The following is a 27,829-nucleotide window of genomic DNA, read 5'->3' on the forward strand; positions in this document are numbered from 1 at the left end:
ACCTGCATCTCCTGTGTCTCCTGCATTGCAGGCATATTCTTTACCTCTGAGCCACACAGGAAGCCCTCTTGAGATGTTTTAAGCAAAAGCTATTCAGCGCCCTGAATTTCCTAAAACTGCTGATATGTCAGTTCCACCTGCTAAACATGTATTCATCCTGAAGAAATCTTAACAGGACACTCTAAATTATTTTATTATTTTATCAATATCAGAATACAAAATTTCATGATTATTCAGGTTCATTTGAAAGATAGCAATGTGTATTTTAATTTTGTTCTACTTTTTCTGGGACTACTAGTCCCCTAAAAATGGCTTTACTCTCATTTGACAAAAACTTTGAGAAACATAGTCATAGATATAGACGTAAAATGATGTTTAAATGTATCTTTAAATGAAAAAAAGTAGTTACTGAACATTTGTATAGCATAATTCTATCAATTTATAAAACAGTATTTTACACATACATGCATAAAGATACTAATACATAAATTTAAAATTACCTTGAAGTATACAGAAGAAAGTGTTACTCCTGAGAAATGGGGATGGTGGAGAGTAAGCAGAATTATTTATAAATTTATGTGTTTTTTGTTCTAATTTTTAAAAAGGAGACATTATTCTTTTAACATTAAAAAAAAAATCTTCACTTAAAATTCCATGGGCAGGAGAGTCTGGTGGGCTACAGTGCTCGGGGCCACAGAAGTTGGACATGACTGAGGGACTGAGAGCACACACACACACACACACACACGCACATATCAATTTACTCGCTGTATTTAACTCTCAGAGCAGCATTGCTTTAGTTTAATACTTTGATCCTCATTAGGGTGCAGATCTTTGCAAGAAAATTAATTTTTTAACCTCCTCATGTTTTCTTAAAATTATATCTGAATCTGCAAGGAGTTTTTCTAAGGAATGGATTGGGGGCGGTGGTGAAGGGCATTTTGAATTTTATTGGGGAAAAAAAAAATGTTGCCAAGGAATGGAGGAATCAGGTTAAACAGCATAAATGGCCTCAGTAGAGAGATTTCACACAATCCATAATTTCCTTGAGTTGCATAAGTGTTGAACAGATCCACTCTGGTCCATGTAACTGGGGTGAATGACACTCCCCAGTTTACCCAGGACTGCTGCGGTTACTCCTACTGTGCTTGCAGTTTGGTAATAGAGCCACTTTCATTCTCAGTATTCCTGTTTGGATAAGGTGCAGTATCTCTTTAAATGTAATATTGCAGAATGACACAATTCTTTTTTTTTTTTTTTGTATCCTTATTTTATTTATTTTTTTTAAATTTTATTTTATTTTTATATTATTGCTCAGGAGGTATCTCATCATGGAGGACATTGCATGTATTTTCTTCTCTCACATGGGCAATGTCCTTTCCTGACTGATCCTAGATAGGATGTTACTTCCTGAAACTCAGTCAAGGAAGTCCTCTCTATGGAATATTACAGTAGAGGGAATCAGTTAATTTTATTTTAATCAACTGACCCCTCTCCTTCTGAGATTCGCTACTTACAAACATGATAAACTGCTTCTGCATCAATATGATATATTAGTTCACATATCTTGTCATATGTAATATCTTCTCATATCCTGTACTCAGTGAGGGCACAGTAAGGGGGAAAATATTTATCACTCCAGCACAAAGCACTGGAGCAGAATAAGATCTACAGATGGTGGAGCCAGAAAGTAATGAGGAAATGGGAGATTTCAGAGCATTGAATTCTTGTATTTTGCTTTACTCTTTTTTTTTTTTTCTTTTGTCCATTCACTCACCTTTCAAACACACAGTAACCTCAAATGTTTATCCATTCTTGAAAGTATATCTTTAGACTAAGTAGTTGTGCTATCATTTTTACATTTTAGAAGTTTTAAGTAATTTGAATTCTGATTCATATTCCCAGTGTTAGGACTGAAGTGTTTATTAACAAAACAAAAGAACAAAAACCTAGGAAGTCCTTATCTGCTTCTCTGAAATTATATCAGACAGGCTCCTGAGTATTACCTGTGGACATCTCTATAATTGCTTGCAATTGTGGCTAATTCCTGAAAGGACACTGAGAAGATTCCTCTGCTTTTGAGTAAACATACATTGCCAGAATCTCAAGATACTGTTCATCTCATTTTGAGTGGCATTCAAGAGGGCAGCAGAAGGAAACATTTGAATTATGAGAGATATCAAGGAGATCAGAAAGGGAGTATAACTGGGATAATACAGATGTTACTGGAAGTTGATAGAAGGAGTTTAGAAAGCTGCTGATGAGATATTAATAAATTTTATCTGTGATGTATTAATCTTATATCTATCATCTCTGTACTGAATTCTCTTATCCCATATCTGACCTTGAACATTCAAAAAGGTAAAGTTCAACAGTCTTGGAAGCATCATTTTAAGCAACACTATGGAAAGAGCCTTGAGACAACAGAATTAACAAGAATTTTAGTCCCCATATAGTCAGTAAATCATTGTATAATAGAACAAGTTAATTAATAGCTTTGGATATCAGTTACCTTCAGTAAGACTATAGGAATCCTACTTTCCTTTTAGCATGAAAACTGTTTACTGTTACATTTTCTTAAATTATTTCATATCCCTATAATGTAGGCTTCCAAATACCACATAGATACCATATTCTTCCAGGAGTAAAAGGATGAATATGCTTATGTTAGTCAAAGTATGATAGTGATGTGGGAACTCAGACACACTTTGCCCAGTCACTTCAGTCCTGTCTGACTCTTTGTGACTCAGTGGTCTGTAGCCCACCAGGCTCCTTTGTCCATGGGGATTCTCCAGGCAAATATACTGAAATGGGTTGCCATGCCCTCCTCCAGGGGATCTTCCCAACCCAGGGCTCAAATCCAGGTCTCTCATATTGTAGGAGGATTCTTTATTGTCTGAGCCACCAGGGAAGCCCAAAAAGATAAATAATAGGAGTAATTTTTCACACAGCTAATACATTGTAGATTGGCTTATCAACACAAGGAAGTTTGTCAAAAAATTTTTTCATTTTATTAAGATTAAATTTGCAAGCAGGAACTGAATTTATATGCTTAGAAAAATTACTTTCCTCAGGTCCTGGAGCTAGTAAATAACAAACTAAAGATTAGAACCTAAAACCGACCTGCTCTAAAGTTCTTATTTCCTTTAGATTTTACAGATATGTTCAAAATACATTTGTATAAAAAACATTTGAACATATTTGTACATAATATATAATATAATTTGTATGTACATGTGTAGTATATTCTTAAAACATATGATTAAAATATAAACTATATCACATATAAAATATATACTTTTACAAAATATATAAAAAAGATTTTTAGAAGCTGAAGCTAGATAAACCAGATTTTTTCTAACAGATAAGTTGTTGGTCTTTTCTGAGATCTGAAATATAAACAGTCCATGAAACACATGCTTAGAATACTCAAATTTTAGTGTCATTTTTTTGAAATATATGCTACTTACCTCCATCTTAAACATTGGTGATAGATCAATTTTAAGTTCAAAATAGGACTAATTTAAAGTGCACAGATAAAATGACGTCTTCATATACTATTTAGCTGTATAACTGATTTGATGAAATTCATTCAGCTTCTTTTAGTTACACTCACAATGTAGCAAGTCATGATGTCTCCATTCAGAGTTAACTGGAAGATAAGAATGAAGTATTACAGACGATCTGAATGATGTTCTGGCATCACTTTTAATTAGTGCATCAACTGCTGTTTTCAAGTTTGTTTGTTTTTTTCCAGCTAGTTTTTCAAAATAAATGTGCTTTCTCTATCAATATTGGTATTTGTTTTGGTCTCTGGCAGAGATCTCAAACACTGAATTGCAAGAGTCTTCCCCCATAGTTTATAGCAAATACCCAGTGGGAAGAGAGAAAGAGGACAGCTTTATGAAGTGATATTCCTCTTTCATCACTGATTTACTCAGCAAACTCTTTCTCCAGGGACTGAATCCTCAACTTTGTCTAAGACAAAATGACAGTGGGGACTAAAATATCTTTCAAAGACAGTTTGGACTTTCTGTTATTGAATTGGAATTTGTTTTCTAGTCTAAAGTTACTTACTTATTTCTCTCATGAAGGAATTTTTATTCTGTGTGTAAATTTTCTGAGAACTCATCTGAGGTTATGCTACCAATCCTTTGATTTGTGTATCAGAAAATAGACTTCAATTTAATTTCTCTTAAGAAAATTGCCTAACTTGGTTTATGACACATTTTATGTAAATCAGTTTTAAAGAGTTTATGTAGAACCAATATATTCTATATTTTTTATGGATTTTTAAAATTTCCAGGCTTAGTAACCAAGTTCTTCTTCAACTCACAATTATATAGATTGTCTTGTAATTTAAATGTTTTATATTATAGTATTTATTCTGGCCAAAATATTATATTTCTATTTTTATGTGCTATCATATTCAAGTTCTTTTCAATTTCTTTTCCAGGTGAGTAGATTTAGAAGACATATATTTATAATTCTGAAAAAAAGATTATGATTTTAACAAACATGGGAAAACCCCACAAATATCCCAATAGGAAAGCAATTATATGAATAGACAATTTGTTGTTGTTGTTTAGCCACCAAGTCATGGCTGACTCTTTGTGATTTAGAATACAAAATCCAAATGAACAAGATATATAAGAGTGTGACCAAATTCTCAAATAGAGAAAGATATATTAAAATAATGATGATAAATCTCTTCATACTCACCAGACTGGAGGCAAAAGAATTGAATTTTATTGCCAATGAGAATGAAGGAAAAGTGCTACTCACAGATTACTGGTGGAAATTCAAAGAGTTACAAGTTTTCTTGGGGAAAATATGGCAATGTCTTCTAAAAACTACATAAACTCTCAATCTAGTGCTGTTATTCGCAGGAATCATTCCCCTAGAAAGGACAAATGAACAATAATGTTTGATGTAGAAATACTTTAATGACCAATGATGAAGAAAAATATATGGTCCTTTGATAGCAAATTTACCATCTAATATATTCACAGAATGGAAAATATTCATTCATCTGAAACAAGGAATTATAGCACTAACACATGTCTTGGAGATGTTTTCCTGAGGTTTTGCTGAATGAGGAAATCAAAAATGCTGAAACAAATACATTACATGGCCCTACTTTTATAAACCAATAATTTAAGACACTGAGATATAATTTTATTATGTATTGTGTGTCAGTATGAGATTACATGAGAAAATATCTAGTTTTTTTTTAAGAATAATAAGAATGACTAATTCTTAACATTATAATCTAAATAACATGAACATGAATGATCTGGAAAGGGGCAGAGGGTAATATCTAGAGGAAGATGGGGCATGAAGTAAAGCTAGAAAAGAAACAAATTGAGACTTTGTGTATATTTATAAAAGTTTTAAAAATTAATGACACTGGTTACTTCTCTATACAAGAGTAGGAGTAAGGTTGAAGATGGTTAGGGGACAAATTGAACTAGAGTATAAATTATCTTTATAGTTTTTTTTTTTAACAGATTGCATTTAAGTGAACAAAAATCACAATTTAAGAAGAAAGTAAAGAAAGGACTAAAGAAAATATGAATAAAGGTAAATATTTATTCTGCAGAATGGACCAAGTATATACAAATTGAAATTGTTTCAGAATTCTTTAAATTTAGAAAGTACCAAGTAGTGCACACTTATTGGAGATCTTAGAAATAGGGAGGATCTATTAAGGTTATCATTATTATCTAGACACCAGTGCTGAGTGCTTTGAAAGGATTGTTTCACTCAGTCCTCATAAGTGCCCTGTGAGACAGTCATTCATTATTTCCAAAGATACACAGATACAGAAATAGAGGCTTAAAGTGGTTAAAATAAAATGTGTTAGGAAATTGGTTACATAAGTGGAAGTCCCACTTCTGTTCTTTTCTTCTTTTTTAACCTTCTGGCTCTGCTACCAAAGAGTTATGGGCCTCCCTTCTTAATGAAGATGAAAGTGGAATCCAGCCACTCCAACACTCAAAAAGCCAATAAAGAAGCCAGGTGGTGGAAAGGAAAGTTTGTTTTATTTTGGATGTTGGCAACCAGCGTGGGCCAAGGAGGGGGCAGACTCCTGTTCAAAGGCCAACTTCACTGACAATCAGTGGGCAAGAACTTCTATAGGCTAAGGAAGGGCCTACACGCAGAAACAGCACAGCCATCTTGGAATGGGTCATCGGTGGTTTGACTAGCATCATCTTGACTTTTTTAAGTAGAGTCAATCTTCACTTTCAGGGTATGTTTGTTTCCATTTCTTGAGCAATTGTGGCAGCTTATGTCATGGCTACAGTCTCGTCACCATGTAGTGAACTCTCCACCTGGTGGGAATTCAGTATCTATAAAATAGTTCCCAGGATATGGTTAAGAATACTATCTATATCCCTTGAGAAGGAACTAAAAGTCTTTGACTATGCTTAATGACTAAACCAAAATCATGGCAGATGGTGATTGCAGCCATAAAATTAAAAGATCCTTACTCCTTAGAAGAAAAGTTATGACCAACCTAGACAGCATATTGAAAAGCAGGGATATTACTTTGCCAACAAAGGTTCATCTAGTCAAGGCTATGGTTTTTCCAGTAGTCATGTATGGATGGGAGAGTTGGACTGTGAAGAAAGCTGAGTGCCGAAGAATTGATGCTTTTAAACTGTGGTGTTGGAGAAGACTCTTGAGAGTCCCTTGGACAGCAAGGAAATCCAACCAGTCCATCCTAAAGGAGATCAGTCCTGGGTGTTCATTGGAAGGAGTGATGTTGAAGCTGAAACTCCAATACTTTGGCCACCTCATGTGAAGAGTTGACTCATTGGAAAAGACCCTGATGCTGGGAGGGATTGGGGGCAGAAGGAGAAGGGGACGACAGAGGATGAGGTGGCTGGATGGCATGACCAACTCGATGGACATGAGTTTGAGTGAACTCTGGGAGTTGGTGATGGACAGGGAGGCCTGGCGTGCTGCAGTTCATGGGGTCGCAAAGAGTCGGACATGACTGAGGGACTGAACTGAACTGAACTGAACTGAATGACTAAACCATTACTTGGTCTCCTTTGTTTTCCTTATTTCCTGTGTGTTCTCACTTCTCTGATTTAATTTATTCTTCAGCTAAAGTTTTTCCACAGACAAAAGGTAGACAGAGGACATGATAGACCAAGAGCATAGAGTCCTGCTCTGTTTCATTACCACCAAGACTCATTTTTAAGAAATCAATTTAATTAGTGTAGCTCTCTCCTTTTGCTTGGAAAGAACCTCTAGAAGAAGATTATTTGGTATGTTACTTTTTGACTATGTGACATTTTAATATTGCATATTGGAACAAAAGCCTGCAATGGTGAGGTAGGCAGGGAATAAAAGTCTGCAGTAGCAGCGTAAGCAAACCAGCTGTGTTTTCTGTAAGAGAAATGTTACAAAAAGCTGGAGATAATGGCTTATCTAGGAGGAAAGGGGGGTAGAGATATATTCAAACTCTATTAAAGTTTAAAATATACTTTTAGGGACTTCTCTGATAGTTCACTGGTTAGAACTCTGTGCTTCCAATGCAAAGGGCAAATCTGTGATCCCTGGTCAGGGAACTAAGATCCCACATACCACATAGCACAGCTAAAAGATAAATAAATAAAATGAAATTTTAGCATTAGAGTCCCAAGAGAGTGGTAGTATTCTAATAAATAAAAGGGAATGCTGAAGCTTGCCCCAAGGACAGACATCACAATGATTTCCTTGCCTAACTGCATTCTGCCAAAAGAAACATATATTTAGTACACATCTTCTTTATCCATTCATCACTTGATGAACACTTAGATTGCTTCCATATCTTGGCTATTGTAAATAATGCTGCTATAAACACTGGAAGCATGTATCTTTCCCAGTTAGTGTTTTGATTTTTTTTTCAGATATATATATTTATATATATATATATAAAATATATATACACACACACATATATATATAAAAGAATAAAATTCAACATAAAAAAGAATGAAATCCTGCTATTCAGAACAATGTCAATGGACCTAGACAGTATTATGCTTCTGGATTAATCATAAACTTTAAACTTTAACTTCTCAGTACCAATTGACTTCTCAATCTTTTGAGAGATTTTGACATAGTTTTAAAATTCCCCTCCTTATTTAAAGGCTTGTCAAATACCTTTAGGGGAAAATTGCCTTATAGTTCAGGCTTTCAATTCTTTTTTGTCACTTTGCTTTACACAAACAACAAATTTCTGAGTTTTTTCCCCCTGTATTCTTTTCTAATAGTCCTTTACCAGCTAAAGGCATCAGCTTCTTATTTGCATACAGAATCAGTAAGTTTAGGGAAAAAGCAACGTCAGCTCACTTTTTCACAAGTTCTTCACTATGGAGCATTAATTGAATCTTAATATTTTTATCTTTGTTGTTCCCATGGCTCCCTGATATTTTAACACAAATGATTTTATTTTTATGTCTTTTCTAGTTCTTGAGGACTTCTGAAAGCAATTTTATCTTTCCTGAAAACAGAATTCTTGTAGCAGATTTGAGCTAAGTCTGTAGTTAACAGCACAGATTTTGCTGATGTGGGTGGCTTCATGAGCAATGTCAGAGATGGATTTACCATGAAACTGATCGAGCTTAATCTTCAGACTATCATTTCCATGGGCCCTTTCTAAGAATCTGGGAAGGCAGGATTCTAGCAATGTGTTCACCTAAACCCATGTATTCGCAAAATTTGTAAAAACAAAAAACAAACCAAGGCAAAAAACTAATCCATAATTAGTTAAAACCACTAACTCCAACTTCCTCCTGTCATATTCTCATGTAAACTGGTAATGAAGTAGCTGTAAGAATTTTTGTCAACTGACTAAGAGAAAGTTGTTTTAGAGATATTGTTATAAAGTTCACAGTCATTTTCTACATGTAAGTTAGTAGCTGTTAGCCCTTCTGATATAGGAATGCTCTGATTTCTGACTCTGCTGACTTACCAGCACCATGATGTAGGGTTAGGATGTGGAGATGTCTGATGATGCCAGTCACCTGAAGTACATGGACTGCTGCTACTGCTGCTGCTAAGTTGCTTAATTTGTGTGCAACTCTGTGCGACCCCATAGACGGCAGCCCACCAGGCTCCCCCGTCCCTGAGATTCTCCAGGCAAGAACACTGGAATGGGTTGCCATTTCCTTCTCCAATGCAGGAAAGTGAAAAGTGAAAGTGAAGTCACTCAGTCGTGTCTGACTCTTAGTGACCCCATGGACTGCAGCCTACTAGGCTCCTCCGTCCATGGGCTTTTCCAGGCAAGAGTACTGGAGTGGGGTGCCATTGCCTTCTCCGAAGTATATGGACTGTGTATAGTTATTATACAGCTGTCCAAGTCTTAAAATGCATACATAATCATTGTAAGGATTCTGACTAATGAAGGAATATATTTTCAGGGAATTAAAAGAGAATCCAGAACACAAATGAATACAAGCAACTTTTTCAAAAAGTTGGCAATGCTCATGTGAAATTTGAAAGATTTTTGCAATGTTCAAATAAAATGAGTGACTTGGTGCACAAGTACAGTGCAATCTCTGGAGAGAGTAGCAGCCTAGAACTCAGGCCTACCTGCCATCCTTACTCAACCCCTCACCCTCACCCCCCCCCCCCAAGCCATGCACAGCCCTCCCTGTACCATCTTTGGAAAGGAATGAATAACTGAGGAAAATAGAAAGTAGAACACCTTAAGTTAGTGCTTTAAAGGGTAACTAATATAAGTTGGGAAAGGAGTACGTCAAGGCTGTATATTGTCAGCTTGCTTATTTAACTTAAATGCAGGGTATATGAGGCCAAATGCCAGGCTCGATGAATCACAGCTGGAATCAGGAGAAACATCAACAACTTCAGATATGCAGACGGTACCACTTTAATGGCAGAAAATCAACACAAACTAAAGCGCCTCTTGATGAAAGTAAAAGAGGAGAATTAAAAAGCTGGCTTAAAACTCTACATTCAAAAAACTATGTTGGCATTTGGTCCTATCACTTCATGACAAATAGATGGGGAAAATGTGGCAACAGTGTCAGATTTCATTTTGTTGGGCTTCAAAATCACTGCAGACAGTGACCGCAGCCACAAAATTAAAAGATGCTTTAGCTGCTTGGAAGAGTAGCTATGAAAAAGTTAGTGTATTAACTAGTAGAGACATCATTTGCTGACAAAGATCCATATAGTCAAAGCTATGGTTTCTGCAGTAATCACATATGGATGTGAGAGCTGGATCATAAAGAAGGCTGGGTGCCGAAGAATTGATGCTTTTGAATTGTGGTGCTGGAGAAGACTCTTGAGAGTACCTTGGACAGCAAGAAGATCTAACCAGTCAATCTTAAAGGAAATCAACCCTGAATATTCATTGCAAAGACTGGTGCTGAAGCCGAAGCCCCAATATTTGGCCACCTGATGCAAAGAGCTGACTCATTGGAAAAAAACCCTGATGCTGGGAAAGACTGAAGGCAGGAGGAGAAGGAGGTGACAGAGGATGAGATAGCTGGATGGCATCACTGATTCAATGGACATGTGTTTGAGCAAGCTCCTTGAGATAGTGAAGGACAGGGAAGCCTGGTGTGCTGTGGTTCATGGGGTCACAAAGAGTCGGACACAACTTACCAACTGAAAAGCAACAAAAATAATACTAAAATAATAAAGACTCAGTTAAAATATTCTTCCTGGAAAATTCTCTTATTCCTCATTGTTATATTTGGCTAAACTTCTGAAAGCTTATGGTGAATGATGTCAGATTCGTGATCTCTGAAGAAGATTCAGCTTCGGGACCAGGGACCAGGCTTGATCACTCAAGAGCTTTTGTGTAGCAGAGTTTTATTAAAGTGAAAAAGGGACAGAGAAAGCTTCTGACACAGACATCAGAAGGGGGTTGGCGAGTGCCCCACTCATTAGTCTTGTCAATATACTTTTAGTATAGTATAGTCTTATATACTTATAATAAGTATATATAAGTTTATATACTTATATACTTATAATTAGTCTAGTCTTATATACTTTTACCAGACCCATTCCCACAATATAAATCTTAAATTAACAAGATTAGAACTATCAACAGAAAGGTCTCACCAGACCCACTTCCACAACATACATTTTAAGATGACAGGATTAGTCAGAAGGTTCTCAAGAAGGAGAAACATATCCTCAAGCAGGATACATTGTTGTTATATAATCATTGGTACAGAGTTTAAGAGAAAGTATATCCTTGAGCAAGATGAGTTGTTTTGTTGTGCAATCATTAGCTGTGGGCTTAACGAAAAAAACATTTGTCCTTTTCTCCTCCTTGAGAATTCCAGACCCCTCTCTCTTCCTCCAGGACCCCAGACTTTTCTTATCAACCTACCTAGGAATTGGCTCTCTCACTTCCATTTGGGTTCCTGTGTATCTTGATTGTGGAGGTATGCATTGAACTACACACACACACACAAATGAGTACATGTGAGACCAGTGAAATCTGAAAAAAAATCTGTAAATTGTAGCAATGTCAATTTTCTTTTTTGACATGGTACTATATTTATGTTAAGTGTCCCAATGGCCCATTTGGTACACAGGACCTCTCTGTATTATTATTGCTGCAAATTCCTGCAAATATATGATTTTTTTCAAAATAAAGATAATTTAAAGTAAGATAAAAATCTGTATAAACTATTGACTGTTACAGGTTATACTGTTAACTTAAAAAACAAAATACAAAGACTGTGTATTATATGTTACCTTTCATATAAGAAGGGGATAAGAGAGGAGTGACCCTTTTCTGAATACAATGTTTTATATAATTCTTAACCTTGTAACCATGAAAATGTTTCACATATTCAAAATTTAAATAAATAATTTAAAGTCAACCAGAAGGTGAGGTACCTAAAAGAGATACAAATGGTAATAAATGAACCCACCAGTGTTACAGATGAACAGCATAACCATGCTAAAGAAAGTAAAGAAGAAAAAAATTAGCCTAAATTAACTTTCTGAAAAAGCATTTGACTCCCATGCCCAGTATAGACAACTCTAAGATGAAACAAAAGTTGTGGAAAAAAACCACAACTATGCACAAGTTGTGTTCTCTAGTTAGTGAAGTTGTTATTGGCAGGAGTAGGGGTTAGAACTTCTGAAATTGCTTGCATATTAGAACTGACAAAGTAAGTAAATAAATTACAGATCATGAGAGCCAACTTTCCACAGTCAGAGAAAAAGTTACAAATAAGGAAACAATGGAGGCTAGAACAAGCTCTGTGATATTTTACTGGAATTGGAGGCATCAGTAGGAACTTGTGGTTATACACACACACAAATATACAAACATGAATAAATGTAAAGAAATAAAAATATATGTGTGAATGTATATATGAGTATACATAGATATTTCTAAGCTCTGTTAGCTGAGAGAGCCTAGAAGGAATAATAAAATAGCAATGAGCATACTTAGCACCCAGATTTTGATTTCTAAATACATTCTCTAATACAGGAAAAGGAACCTGGGGTCCTTGGTAAAACGGTTGGCTTTAGGGCTTGGACTGCAAAAGCACAAGATGATCTTGGAATATCTGATGATGCCACAGAATAGTGTTCAGCAATGTTTTTGTTCAGTCCCTAAGTCAGATCCTACTCTTTGCGACCCCATGGACTGCAGCATGCCTGGCTCCTCTGTCCTCCACTATCTCCCAGAGTTTGCTCAAATTCATGTCCATTGAGTCAGTAATGCTATCCAACTATCTTATCCTCTGTTGTCCCCTTCTCCTCCTGCCTTCAATCTTTGCCAGAATCTGGGTCTTTTACAATGAGTCAGCTCTTTGCATCAGGTGGCCAAAGTAGTGGAACTTCAGCTTCAGCACCAGTCCACCCAATGAATACTCAGGGTTGATTTCCTTTAGGATTGAATGGTTAGATCTTCTTGTTGTCCAGGGACTCTCAAGAGTCTTCTCCAGCACCACAGTTCAAAAGCACCAGTTCTTTGGTGCTCGGCCTTCTTTATGGTCCAATTCTTATATCGGTTCATGACTACTGGAAAAACCATTGCTTTTTTGGCAAAGTGACATGTCTGCTCTTTAATATGCTGTCTAGGTTTGTCCTAGCTTTCCTACAAGGAGCAAGCACGGCTGCAGTCACTGTCTGCAGTCATTTTGGAGCCCAAGAAAGTAAAATCTATCAACATTTCCACTTTTCCCTCTTCTTGTTGCCATGAAGTGATGGAACAAGAGGCCAGTAATGTTCAGGGCACATTAAAAGAACATGGGAATCAACTTGAAGGAGCTCCCAAAGGCCAAAGTTTGGACAATTTGAGCAGCAGTATAAATAGTGATATTAATTAATTACAACAATAGGATAAAACACAGACTGAACAGGTTATATCTTATAGTCCCAAGGAAATGCTCGTGAAGTAACATAACATGTTGGAAGGATGAGCCACCTTGAAGGAGCTTTAAAGGCCAAATATAAGACAATTTCTGCTGCAAAATAATGGTAGTATTGGACTGTAACCAGTACAATAGAGTAAATATTCACAAGTCTATACTGATTAAATAATGATTTAATGAAAGATTAAACAAACAGAAGGAGAAGTAATAGCTCTTCTTTACTAGAATTTCAATTATTAAGTGGAGAAAGAGTAATGGAAATAGAAAATAGATGCAATAGAAATATTTGTTGTAGGGAAGAATCACTGATGAATGCCAAGATAAATGTAAAAACATGATCAGATACAAATGTTTGCATAATTTCAACACATTCTCCCACAAGATAATCCTTAGTTACAAAAGGAAAATGGTAACTTCATGATGGAGCAACCTGGTAGAAATTACTTTAACCAAATGATCAAAGTTAACATCATGGTCACTTTATTACTCTTCGTAAGTGTCCAGGTCATGAAAGACAAAGAAAGGATAAACAACTGCCCCAAGTTAGAGGAGACTTAAGGAGATGTGACAACTAATGCAATGTGGTTTCCTGGATTGGATCCGAGAGCAATGAAAGAATATTAGTGGGACAGTTTGCAAAATTCTAATACTCTTTTATCAATGTTAATTTCCCATTTTTTGGGAAATGATTATGCAAGATGCAACATTAGGGGAAGATAGAGACTTCTCTGGTGGTCCCATGGTTAAGAATCTGCTTTCCAATACAGGGGAGGCAGGTTTGATCCCTGATTAGGAAGCAAAGATTCCCACATGCTGCAGGGCAACATGTGCCACAACTAGAGAAGACTTTGCACCACAAAGAAGACCCAGTGCAGGAAAAAAAAAAAGCATTAAGGGAAGATAGTTGAAAGGTGTACAGTAACCGTCTGAACTATTTTTGCAGTTTTGTTGTAAGTCTAAGATTATTTCAAAATAAAAAGCTAAAAAAATCAAGAACATATATTATCAGTTTTTTTTTCTTTTTTTTTTTAATGCATAGGGGGGCTTCCCTGGTGGCTCGGACAGTAAAGAATCTGCCTGCAATGCAGGAAACCCAGGTTTGATCTCAGGGTCAGGAAGATCCCCTGGAGGAGGGCACAGAAACCCATTCCAGTGTTCTTGCCTAGATAATCCCATGAACAAAGGAGCCTGGCAGGTCCCCAGTCCATGGGGTCGCAAAGTGTTGGATGTGACTGAGCAATTTACACTTTAATTCACAAAAAATACATGTATTTATCTATATACATGTATATTTAATCTGTATTTCTTAAGAAAATTAAAAGTGTAAGAATTTATATTTGTTGTTCAGTCACTAAGTTCTGTCCAATTCTTTGCAACATCATGAACTGCAGCACACCAGGCTTCCCTGTCTTTCACGATCTCCCAGAGTTTGCTCAAACTCACGTCCATTGTGCCAGAGATGCCATCCAACCATGTGATCCTCTGTCGTCCCCTTCTCCTCTTGCCCTCAAACTTTCCCAGCATCAGGATCTTTTTAAATGAGTCGGCTCTTTGCATCAGATGGCCAAAGTATTGGAGCTTCAGCCTAAGCATGGGTCCTTCCAGTGAATATTCGCGGTTGATTTCCTTTAGGATTGACTAGTTTGATCTCCTTGCTGTCTAAGAGACTCTCAAGAATCTTCTCCAACACCACAGTTCTAAAGCATAAATTAATAATTTGGAACCAGTCCGTTGTTCCATGTCCAGTTTCTAACTGTTGCTTCTTGTCCTGCATACAGGTTTCTCAGGAGGCAGGTAAGGTGGTCTGATATTCCCATCTCTTTAAGAATTTTCCAATTTGTTGTGATCCACAAAGTCAAAGGCTTTAGCATAGTCAATGAAGCAGAAATAGATGTTTTCTGAAATTCCCTTGCTTTTTCTATAAGTATTATTTTTTATAGAACAAGTATCCTCATCAAAGAGAATGTAATAAGAAGACATATAGTTGGGAAAAATCACAACTATTAAAGATCTACTATATATTGTCAGGGACAACATTCAATATTTAATATTTCTTTAACTTTCACAAACATTCTTCAAAGTAATTTTTCTCCCTAGTGATAGTAAATGAAGCTTTCTAGTTTTTAAGCCTGTATTGTTTCTGATCTGGAGTTTGAGCCATTCTATCTCCAAAGGTTATTCTCCTTCCCATTTATTCAAAATTATTTTCCAGATATAATTCAATTTTTTGTTGTTTAGGGGAAATGTTGACTAGTTCAAAATATTTGGAATATAAAATAAACAGAATCCCTTTTAGAAAGAGCTGGAAATGTAAATTTGTCCAGAAGTAGCATTAATATTAAGAAATGTGTATATTTCTCTAGACAATGAGTCATTTCAGGACCTGAAGTACTGGCAGTATAACATTTATATTTTAGAAAGATTCCTTTTTTAGCACAGAGAAATACAATAAGTTCCCTACATACAAACAAGTTCCATTCCAAGAGCATGTTTGTGAGCCCAACAAAGTAATCCTAGGTACCAGCTAACACAATCAGCTATGTAGTACTGTAGTGTATAAGTTTATAATACCTTTCACGCAAATAATACCTAAAAACAAACTAACACAAAAAATAAAGAAAACATTTTTACTCTTATAGTGTAGGACCTTGAAATGTACAGTGTAGTACGACAGCTGGCATACAGGGGCTGGCATCAGTGAACAGGCAAGAAGAGTTCCTGACTGGAGGAAGGAGAGGAGGTGGGAGATGGTAGAGCTGAAGGATCATCAGCGATAGGAGATGGAGGGCAAGCTGGAATTACACTCAAGCCTGACATTGATAGCACAGCTCTGATTCCTGTGGTCATGTGCTTCAAAAACTAACAGTGCCTCCTCAAGTAAAGAAAATCCCTTTGCCATTTCCTGCATCGTGAATCTCTTTGGTTCTTCAGTTACAGTACTTCTTCCTCATTCTCCTCATCCTTTCTGTGGGCCTCCAATTCTATCTTTTCATCCTTTTTCTCTGATAACATTCTATGATGTCATATCACAACTGGGAAACATCTTTTGTAATCACTGTAATGCTTGGATTGTATTATTTTATTTCACAGAAAATAACATTCTGTGACTGTATTATTTCCATCAGTTACAAGTTTAAATGTATTTGTAATGGGTTAGGGAGAAGGCAATGGCACCTCACTCCAGTAGTCTTGCCTGGAAAATCCCATGGACGGAGGAGCCTGGTAGGCTGCAGTCCATGGGGTCTCGAAGAGTCGGACACGACTGAGCGACTTCCCTTTCACTTTTCACTTTCCTGCATTGGAGAAGGAAATGGCAACCCACTCCAGTGTTCTTGCCTGGAGAATCCCAAGGATGGGGGAGCCTGGTGGGCTTCCGACTATGGGGTCACACAGAGTCGGACATGACTGAAGCGACTTAGCAGCAGCAGCAGCAGGGTTAGTGATGGGCCAGGTGTGACTAAAATGGATAAGAATGAGGTGGCAAAAAAATTTAAAGATTGCTTCAAAATTTTCTTCTATGGCTAACAATTCTACATCCTTCATTAAGTGCTCCATGAGGATCTCATCTTCATTTCTCAGAAGGACTTATTATCTCAGAAAGGAAATTCTTGAGAGCATCAAATTATCTAGGTATTTCTCCCTACTTTTCATGAGAAAACAGTAGGTTGAGATGGTACACAAGCTGCTTACACTTAGTGTAAGTAAAAGAAGCAGTTCTCAGGGGAATGGGTCACCCCACTGTGTCAAGAAATTTGCTGGAATTCAGAATTAATGTTGATTTGCTTTTATTGCTCATCTATGTATTTCAGTGTTTGCTGACAGAAAACAATCATTGCATGCCATTTGTTTATAAATTAAAGGAGATGATAATACTATCACTGTTTCTAGCTAGTATATTCCATCTCTACCAATATAACTAGTGGTATTAAGATTATACTATATGACATTAATATTTGTATGTTTAAAACATAGTATTTGACCTGATAATGATCAAATATGTTCTGCTTTTACTTGAGAAAAATCTATAGAAATGGTTACTGAAGTTAGTCAGCCATAGGATATTAATAATATTGGTTACCAAAATCTAACAATATTTTCAATGTATAAAGCACATTTATACATAGTATCTCATGTATACCAGCTGAAATCTCTGGCTGTCGAGGTGAAACATGAGATTCATCTCCCTTAGAAGTCTTTGAAAGCTAAATATAGAAAACATTTTTGAGATGCAATAGTTTTCATATTGTTCACCTTATGATTGTAACAGATAGTTTGTGCATTAATTTTGAATGTCAAAATTAGTCTCTCTTTTTCAAGTTAAGCTTTATTGTTATGGACCTTAAATTTGCATAGAAAATTAATCTTCAACAAAATTTTAAAGGGCTATGAATAGTATTTCTCTGCACAAATGCTCTAAAAATGCAATATAGATTCTTGTGCATCTTTTCATTGATTCTAGGTTCTATTCTGAATTATGAGGTGACCAAGTTCCATGCCTTAATGCTTATCACTAACTACTGGTATTGACAAAACCAGGAGGGAAGATTTGGTGCTCTCTCTCCATCTCTCTCTAGGATGAATCTGTAGTGTGTGGTGTGTGTGTGTGTGTGTGTGTGTGTGTGTGTGCGCGCGTGCGCATGCGCATGTGTGTGTGTGTGTGTTAGTAAAAGTGATATTTCCTCTGAGACCATATACTCTCCCATTGCTTGTTAGAGATAATTAGTTCAGGGAATTTTGAAAGGAAAGTTTTACTCCATAGGGTGAGGCAGAAAAGGAAGAATCGAATCTGATATCAACTCTGAAACCAATATAAATTCTTCCTTTTCAAATGTGAATCCTCCGATTTTCAAGTGTTTCCTGTACAGAGCGTACATCAGAGTTACCCCTGGCCTGCTCCTTCTCTGACTCCTTATCTGAGTGGGAGGGGGCATGTGGATATTTGGGGGCTTCAAGTGGTATAACTATTGTGTACTTATCAATATTCTCTCTTCATTTGGATTTGCCTCTGCTGGGTATTGTTGCCTTCTTACCGTCTTTCCCTCTCATAGATTTCCTAAATGTCATCTTTCTCTTCTCTTTGTTTTCACTCTGGTCATCTCACTTGGACTTCCAAGTAAAGTCCAAAGAAAGAGAAGCAACTGTGGACATGGGATTTCTGAGGTTGCAGTCAAATTTGGTAAGTTAGTGATTCTGTGTAGGAAGAAATATAACCTAGGCCTCTTTCCTATCATTTATGGGTTTTTGTTTTGTTTTGGTTTTGTTTTTATTTTGTTTTGGGCTGATATTTTTTTGAACTTTAGACCATAACTGTATTATGGGCAATTTGATCTATTATGCCAATACTTCACAGCCTAAATGCTTATGCACTTTATTTACATAAGCTTGATCAAATCCTCATTCTACGAGGAAGCTGGAGAGAGATTTTGAACTTATCCATGGAGTTCTATCCATTAAACATACAGAATGAAATTTCACCCATTAGCAAACTGGTTCTCTGATCCAAAGACATAAGCCACTATTCCCATCCATATATTACATGCGACTAGAAGAACTCAATGCTTCCTTTAAAATTTTTTTTAAAGGTGGATAATTTTGTGTTCATTCCCTTGTAAAATAACCAGCATTTGAAAGTAGGTTTTTATATCCTGCAGAACTAAAAAGAGTGATGCAAAATATTGGTAAAAAATTCATAGCCCAGAGCCTGAAAATTTGCAAATAATATATTTTCAGATCCAGTAATGACTTAACTAACACCTATTGAAATTCTGGGTCAAGCATTCAGCATTTCCAAAGAAGTTTCTGTTCTACCATTTTACCAGTCATTCCATTTCGAGGGAGTGTATCTATGGCCTTCATAGATACTCATCTTTCTCCTACCAGGTAACATGTGGTCACAGGTGATGGAAAATGACAGCACAAGTGCTTTTGAAGGCTTCATCCTGGTAGGCTTCTCTGATCGTCCCCACCTAGAGCTGATCCTCTTTGTGGTTGTCCTCACTTTTTATCTGCTGACTCTTCTTACAACATGACTATCATCTTGCTTTCAGTTGTGGATCCCCGGCTGCACACACCCATGTATTTCTTTCTGGCCAACCTCTCATTCCTAGACATGTGCTTCACCACAGGTTCCATCCCTCAGATGCTCTACAACCTTTGGGGTGCAGATAAGACCATCAGCTATCTGGGCTGTGCCATCCAGCTGTACTTCGTCCTGGCTCTGGGAGGGGTGGAGTGTGTTCTCCTGGCTGTCATGGCGTATGACCGCTACGCTGCAGTCTGCAAACCCCTGCACTACACTGTTATCATGCACCCGCGTCTCTGTGGGCAGCTGGCTTCAGTGGCATGGTTGAGTGGCTTTGGCAATTCTCTCATAATGGCACCCCAGACGTTGATGTTACCTCGCTGTGGGCACCGGCGGGTGGACCACTTTCTCTGTGAGATGCCAGCACTAATTGGCATGGCCTGTGTAAATACCATGACCCTTGAGGCACTGGCATTTGCCTTGGCAATCTTTATCATCCTGGCACCACTCATCCTCATCCTCGTCTCTTATGGTTATATTGCACGAGCTGTGCTAAGGATCAAGTCAGCTGCCGGGCGAAAGAAAGCCTTCAACACCTGTAGCTCCCACCTCATTGTTGTCTCTCTCTTCTATGGTACGATTATATACATGTACCTCCAGCCAGCAAACACTTATTCCCAGGACCAGGGCAAGTTCCTTACTCTTTTCTACACAATAGTCACTCCCAGTGTTAACCCCCTAATCTACACACTGAGAAACAAAGATGTTAAAGAGGCCATGAAGAAGGTACTAGGGAAAGGGGAGGCAAAAGTGAGTAAAAAGTCATCAAATCTGGGGACTGTCTTTTGATCCACCTTCTATATATACTGTTCGACCTAGCAAATAAAGGAGTGTTCTGACATTACAGACTGAGAAGGGACTTAATGAGATGCGGGAATTCAATGGTTTAGCTAGGTTGAGAAAGTGCGAATTCCTGAGCTGACCATCACTTTTATTCCTCTAAAGTCCTTCTAAGTCAAGGATTCATCACTAGGAGATCTCCAATATAGGATCAGACAGTGACCTATGCTTGCAAAATACTAGCCATGAATGTAGACACAAGGCATTTTGTACCTATTCCAGCTTCCCACACAATGATCTGTACTGATTAGGTCCTCAGTATGGGATTCCCTCACTTCATGGGAAATAGATGGGGAAACAGTGGAAACAGTGTCAGACTTTATTTTTCTGAGCTCCAAAATCACTACAGATGGTGACTGCAGCCATGAAATTAAAAGACGCTTACTCCTTGAAAGGAAAGTTATGACCAACCTAGATAGCATATTCAAAAGCAGAGACATTACTTTGCCAAAAAAGGTTCATATAGTCAAGGCTATGGTTTTTCCTGTGGTCATGTATGGATGTGAGAGTTGGACTGTGAAGAAGGCTGAGTGCTGAAGAAATGATGCTTTTGAACTGTGGTGTTGGAGAAGACTCTTGAGAGTCCCTTGGACTGGAAGGAGATCCAACCAGTCCATTCTGAAGGAGATCAGCCCTGGGATTTCTTTGGAAGGAATGATGCTAAAGCTGAAACCCCAGTACTTTGGCCACCTCATGCAAAGAGTTGACTCATTGGAAAAGACTCTGATGCTGGGAGGGATTGGGGGCAAGAGAAGAAGGGGACGACAGAGGATGAGATGGCTGGATGGCATCACTGACTCGATGGACGTGAATCTGAGTGAACTCCAGGAGTTGGTGATGGACAGGGAGGCCTGGCGTGCTGCGATTCATGGGGTCGCAAAGAGTCAGACACAACTGAGAGACTGATCTGATCTGATGGGATTCCCTGGTGGCTCAGATGGTAAAGAGTCTGCCTGCAATGCAGGAGACCTGAGTTCGATCTCTGGGTTGGAAAGATCCCCTGTAGAAGAAAATGGCAACCTACTCCAGTATTCTTGCCTATTCCAAGAGGAGCCTGGCAGGCTACAGTCCATAGGGTTATAAAGAGTCAAACAAGACTGAGTGACTTTATTTTCACTTTCAGGTCCTCAATATATGTGAAAAGAATGAACTTAGAGTTAGTGAAGAAAAATTCCTAGAAAGTTCAAATGTGCTTTTATAGTGCCAAATGTCACAATAAGATGAACTGTGGGGAACTTTTGGGATATTTATGGTTGAGTGTTTTCTGTATGTTGAATGTTTCAGTTACATAATAATTGTAGTATCTCACCAGTTATAAGGAAAATATATTTGACCCTTAAAGGCAAGCATGTTTCTTCAGACATGAAATGTTTTCAATCAGATAAATCCCATTTCATAACCTAGGAAAACATATATGATGTTAAAATTTCATGACAAGTGAATAGGATTCTGAAATTTGGGAGCATGGCCAGTATTATCATTAAGAACTGGATAAAGCATGGGTTTAGCAAGTTCTCATTTAAACTTACCCAAAAATATTTAAGAAACCTTAGACTGATCTAGAGAAAAAATACCAAATATCTAATAATTTTTTCCCATAACATATCGTTTTTAGATATAAAGTGAAAAATTTCCTATTTTGAGCACTAACTCTTATACTTTGTCCAAATAGATTAGTTTTTATTTTAGATTAATTAGGGCTTATAAGAATGAATTTTAGGTTTATTTTTTATTATTCCCACAAGAAGGTAGAAAATATGGAATATAATTGATTGTTCCTAATTTATAAACTAAGTGAAAGGTGATGCTAAGCTGTGATGATGTTTACTAAGGACATTATTAATGCTGCCCATGTACTGAATATAAATATTCCTGATTTATCATTTCTCATGTCTCTCACTAAAAACAACTTTTAGTATGTGTCCTACTGCCATAAAAATATACTATATGTTGCGTGCATGCTATGTCACTTCAGTCATGTCCAGCTTTGTGCAACCCAATGTACTGCAGCCTGCCAGGCTCCTCTGTCCATGGGATTCTCCAGGCAAAAATACAGGAGTAGGTTGCCATGCCCTTCTCCAAGAGTTCTTCATGACTCAGGGATATAGATGAAATGTCCTTTTAAAATCATTCCCTATTGAACAATGATAAAAATTAACTTTCTACATCATCTCTACACTATTTAGATATGCATTACTCTAGAGTGAATAATATCTTGAAGTGGAAGCAAGAAATCAAGACACAGAGTATAAATCTCTATGAATATATCAATTTTGGAAGCTCCCTATGGAATTCTCACTTAATACTTTTCAAATTTTCCCCTTTTTCCCCCACAAGGAACAATTTTCATAGCACTCTTCTCTAGAAAATTTAGAATCATTGTTATAGATTATAAATGTTGAGTGTCATATCTCAAAGGGAAAAGGTCACTGTGTCCTTAATTACATTACTATGGTCCAGAATCACCTTTTACTTAATTTATAATGTAGTTTAAAAAGTTTACCTATTTACATATGAAGTAGGAATAATCAACTGTATTCTAACTGTCCTGCCATCTCCTAGGAATAACAGAATATTCTCTGTAATAAAAATAGAAATGTTTCATTTTCATTCTCTATAGATTCTTCCTTTCACTAAACTGTGCTTCATCTTCATAGACTGATCTCTTACACAGAGCAAGTATAAATGAACATCAAGATTCATTCATTGTGGACATTTGTTTATCTCTTAGCTATGGTGTTTAAACATCCTCCAAGAGAAATAAATATTATACATATGCTTGTGTATGTGTGTGTATATATGTGTATGTTTATTCTCACTGTGATTTTAAATTAAAAGCCATGAGAATACAGCTCAATAAATGCTTATTAATCAGATTATCAGACCATTTTCTGTCTTGCTATTTTTGTATGCCCTGGGATTTTGTGGTTATTTCTTACACAGTTATTCTGAAAATAGATAACTGATACAGTTTTATGGCTCATTTTATAAGTTCACAATAATTTGGATAACAATGTCTGTGACAAGGACATTACAAGAAAGGAAAATTACAGATAGATAGCTCATTAAAATACATACAAAAATCCTAAACAGTTATTAGTAAATTTAAACTAGTGTTACATAGAAAGTATAACATATTGTCAACATTTGGGGTTTATCACAGGAATAGAGTGGTATAACATTTGAAAATCAGTGCTGTATGTCAATTTTTTTAAATTGGAAAGAAAATCTATACATTCAGTCAAAGGATTTGATAAAATTTGAATTTTATAACACTTCATAGTATATCTCCAGTTTTCTAAAATACTCTGAATTTTAAAAAAGTTTAACCTCTATGTTTCGGTTTCCATATCACAAAAAGAAGATAAAAGTGTTGCTATTTTATAGGGTGTTGTTGAGGTTAGTGAGCACCAATGAGACATTATTGCTATTATTATTAAACTCTGCAGATCCTTTCCTATTTCCAGGTCCTTGTTAACTGGGCATTATTTTTAATTTTTTACTTTAAGACTACTGAAATTTGCGGGATTATTTATCTTCATCTATTCAGCAAACTAAAGACTTGTCTATATTCATATTTTCTAATTTGTTTGGTCTTCTATTTTCTTTTTAAACTACTATTTCCTTTAAATTACTAATTATAAGAACTTGTGAAAACAAAAAAGGAATTTTCACATTAAAAGGAGCATTTTTCCCCTGACTAATTACACCCTCATGCCCACTCAGAGGTGAGCTCTGTTACTGGTTTGTGAAGTCCTGAGTTATTACACATTTTTTGGGGAGATTAAATCTTAATTTTTTTCCTTTTCTTGTTTTACTTGATGAGCTTTCCTTCTTCCACAGATATCAGCCTCTATTCCCTATGGATTGTCCATGTGAAGCATCTAATAAGTGTCCTTAGTTTCTTCATTCTCGTATAATCCTATATAGACATACAATACCTAAAATCATATTTAGAGCATTTCAGTCATTTTTTATATACTTAAGATTCTGCTGAGGACTTCCCTGGAGGCTCAGTGATAAAGAAATCGCCTGCCAATGCAGGAGACATGGGTTGGATCCCTGATCCGGGAGGATCCCACATGCTGCAGAGCCACTAAGCCCATGCACCACAACTACTGAGCCTCTACTCTAAAGCCCCAGAGCCTCAACTCCTGAGTCCACCCTACCACTAGTGAAGCCTGTGCTCTAGAACCCGTGCTCTACAACAAGAGAAGTCACCGTAGTGAGAAGCCCGTGCACCGCAAAAGAGAGTAGCCCCTGTTCTCCCCAACTAGAGAAAAGCTTGCGGCAGCAACAAAGACCCAGCACAGCCAAAATAATTTTTATTTTTTAAATATTATGTCATCCAATTTTTCTTGCATCTTTATTTTCTCACTCAGTAATATTGCTGGGAAATCACTGGTGTAGATTACTATTCAGTCAATTCTTCTTCGAGGGAGTAAGTTTTTCTCCATCTTTGGCTGTTTCGAACATTGCTACAATAAAACTCCTTGTTCCTGTGTCTTTATATAGTGATAATTTAATCCATAGGATAAATTTCCATGAATGATATTGCTAGGCTGATGGATATTAACTGTCCTATTTATTTCTAAAAATCTAGTGACACTTTGAATTTCTACCCAGAATTTCTGAGAGTAGCCATTTTCCTTCAGCAAAGTTAGGACTGAGAGTTACTGCTGGTTACATTTTTATTTCAATCTAATAAGTGATTATCATAATTAATATATTTCTCTGATTATTTGAAAATATAAAATCTCATACAGAGTTGCTATTCTGAGTTGTATGTTCGTATTATTTGACATTTTTCTACTGTGTTATTTGTATTTTTTATTAGACTTCGTAAAAACTTTATTTTGTAGATACTAGCTTTTTTCATAATTATAGATATGTTTTTCATGTGTCTACTCACATGAAAAATTGTTTTGGAACCTCATAAGCCATAAATCCTGGATAGAAGAGACTTTAGAAAAATATGAATCATTTTTAAAATCTTGCCCCAACCCCAAATAGGAAACTAGATTAAACCAAAGGAGAGCTTCTTAACTAAGTCTAGAAATGCTGGACACTAAGCAAGAATCTATGAAAAAAATGACAGAAATATTTGGATATAATAAATAAAACTGCTTTATGTAAATCAAGGTAATAAAAATACTTCTATGGTAAATTAAACAGAAGTCTATTTTCCTATATAGAAACTGACCTCAGATAGAATTTCAGTTTTCTTTTCCATGTGGCTTCACTAGCTTAGCTTACAAAAAACCCCCTAACTTCCAGTTTGATAGCTAAAAATCCAAACATTATTTGATAAAGTATTTTAATCTCTATCATCACTCTTTTTTGTCTTGGAAAAAGTTGAGACAGTTTCTAGAGAAAGGGTATTGTGGAGTAAATCTAAGCTAAAAATGAAATGCCACTTCATGGAGAGCTAGCTCCTCCCTGTCTCTTCCCATTAGATATCATGGTCAATTACCATTAAACACAGGAGAATTGCTGCCCTCCCTTAAGCCAGAGCACTCACCAACATTAACAGAGAAAGTTTCCTATCCTCATGTATTTGGCAAATCTGGTGAGGAAAATTCTGAAAATAGCAGTTACTACCATAAGACTTTGCAATGTGATGCTAGAAAAATCTATTCTGATTGCAAGATTTTATTCCTATTCTATTTTCTGAGTTAATCCAGAATGGAGAGCTCATAATTTGCCACTTAAAGACTGCAACAAAGGATTGAACAAACTTAATCATATCCGTTTTATAACTGAATAGCTTATGAAGAGGCTGTTAACTCCACATGCTTCTAATTAGTGCTATTAGAATTCAAAGGTTCTTGGATACATACAGACACACAAACCATCCTATTGCCAGTGCTTAAAATGAAGGTATGTAGAACACTTTTCTAAAAATGATTCTGTAAAACATATTGAAATTTGGATATTCTGAGCACTCAGCTTATGGACTGTTTTAGCATTATATTTTAGAAAAATTTGACTCAGCCTCTTATTTTAAACACTACTTTGCATATATTTATTATCTCTACTGAAAGTTAAAATTTTAGGGTAGAAGAGTCTTGCATTCTAACCTTCAGTCTGCTACGTATGTACTAACTTGGGAAAATGAACTCTTTGAACTTCCTAATTCAAATTTCTGCCCAAATCAATTTCTTGTGAAATGCAAACAAAACTTCCCTCTCTGTTCCAAGCTAACTTACAATGTTGTGTGAAAAAAATTACTATTATTTATTCTTATGCTCCAGCAAGAAGTATTTAGAACTTTATACATTCACAGAGGCATGGTAATTTCTTGAGAAAACACAAATATAAATGAAAAACAGAAAATTCCAGTGTTTCAGAAGATTAAATTGCTTCCCAAAGCTGTTATCTTGCCCAGTTGTGGCTTAGTGGCAAGATGGGAACTACAAATTTTGTCTTTCTTTCTTATCTGGAAACTCTTTCCATAGGAAAAGCTTTAAAAAAGTTTTTAAGACTTTGTTGGACCTGCTCATTATGAATTCCTGAATCTCTATCATGAAGTAGTTGCAATGTCACTGATGTACAGGAAAGCAGGTGATATATTTAACTAGGTGGTATAAATTGAAATATCCTTAGGTACACATTTGTCCTGCTTTTCAAAATTCTTATAATCCGTGGCAACTTTTTTTTTTTTGCCAACAGGTCCTCAATGCTCCCATACTCCAGCCTTTAGAAAATCTCCATGTAGAGCTGTAATTCAGATCTTTAATCAAGGATCTACTAAGAGATAAAGACTATATTTATATCAGATTTATTTTCTTATGGTATTAAAGTCTAAAGCAATACTGATCCTTATAGTAAAATGCAGAGTACAAGTAAGACATTTAAAATTACTATATAATACCTAATAATTTTTATTAAGATAGGTATTAGGTATTATAATACTTGTTTATTAAAAGTAGAATGAGCAAGAGTAAGGTTAAATACTAAAGTCTGATTTACACTCTCCCCTTTGTTACTCTGCAGAGTTACAACTTTAATGCCTCTGTATACTTATAGGTAACTTTTGTAGATGTGAATACTGACAATGTACTATTATATTGGAAGAATGCTAAATAAATGATAAGAAACTTGTCTTTTCTCTTGAAGATTTGAGCATTTTTTTCACATTGATATTTATATCTATATCTCAGACCTCATTTTATTGACAGCTATATAGCAACAGGCATAGCAAAAGCTTTCATTAATACTGTACTGAGAGCTGTAGAATAAGTGAGCTAAGTTAAAATACATATTGAATAATAATTCAAGACTTACATTCCTATAATTAAATTCACATCATTATATCAACAAAATAATAGTAAAAACACTTTAAGGTAGTGTTAACAAGGTAGACAATTTGGGATGAATAAACTTTGTACTGGTGGCTTTGGCTTATACCATTGCCCCTTCTTATCTGTTGGTTCTGCATCTGAGGATGGAAAATATTTGGAAAAAAAATTCTATAAAATTCCAAAAAGCAAAACTTAATTTGCTGCCCAACTATTTATATAGTATGTGCATT

The 27,829-nt window shown here is 36.1% G+C and overlaps 1 protein-coding gene across 1 annotated transcript; it reads left to right on the top strand.

The window, feature by feature from the left end:
• The first annotated feature begins 19,040 nt into the window (after positions 1-19,040).
• On the top strand, positions 19,041-20,783 carry LOC133235949 (putative olfactory receptor 2W6). Its single transcript, XM_061397717.1, is given in 2 exon segments — positions 19,041-19,391; positions 19,394-20,783. Coding segments are annotated over 2 exon segments (984 nt in total). The 5' UTR covers positions 19,041-19,258; the 3' UTR covers positions 20,245-20,783.
• Positions 20,784-27,829: the final 7,046 nt, after the last annotated feature.

The sequence above is a fragment of the Bos javanicus genome, chromosome 23 (assembly GCF_032452875.1).
Source record: "Bos javanicus breed banteng chromosome 23, ARS-OSU_banteng_1.0, whole genome shotgun sequence".
NCBI lineage: Eukaryota > Metazoa > Chordata > Mammalia > Artiodactyla > Bovidae > Bos > Bos javanicus.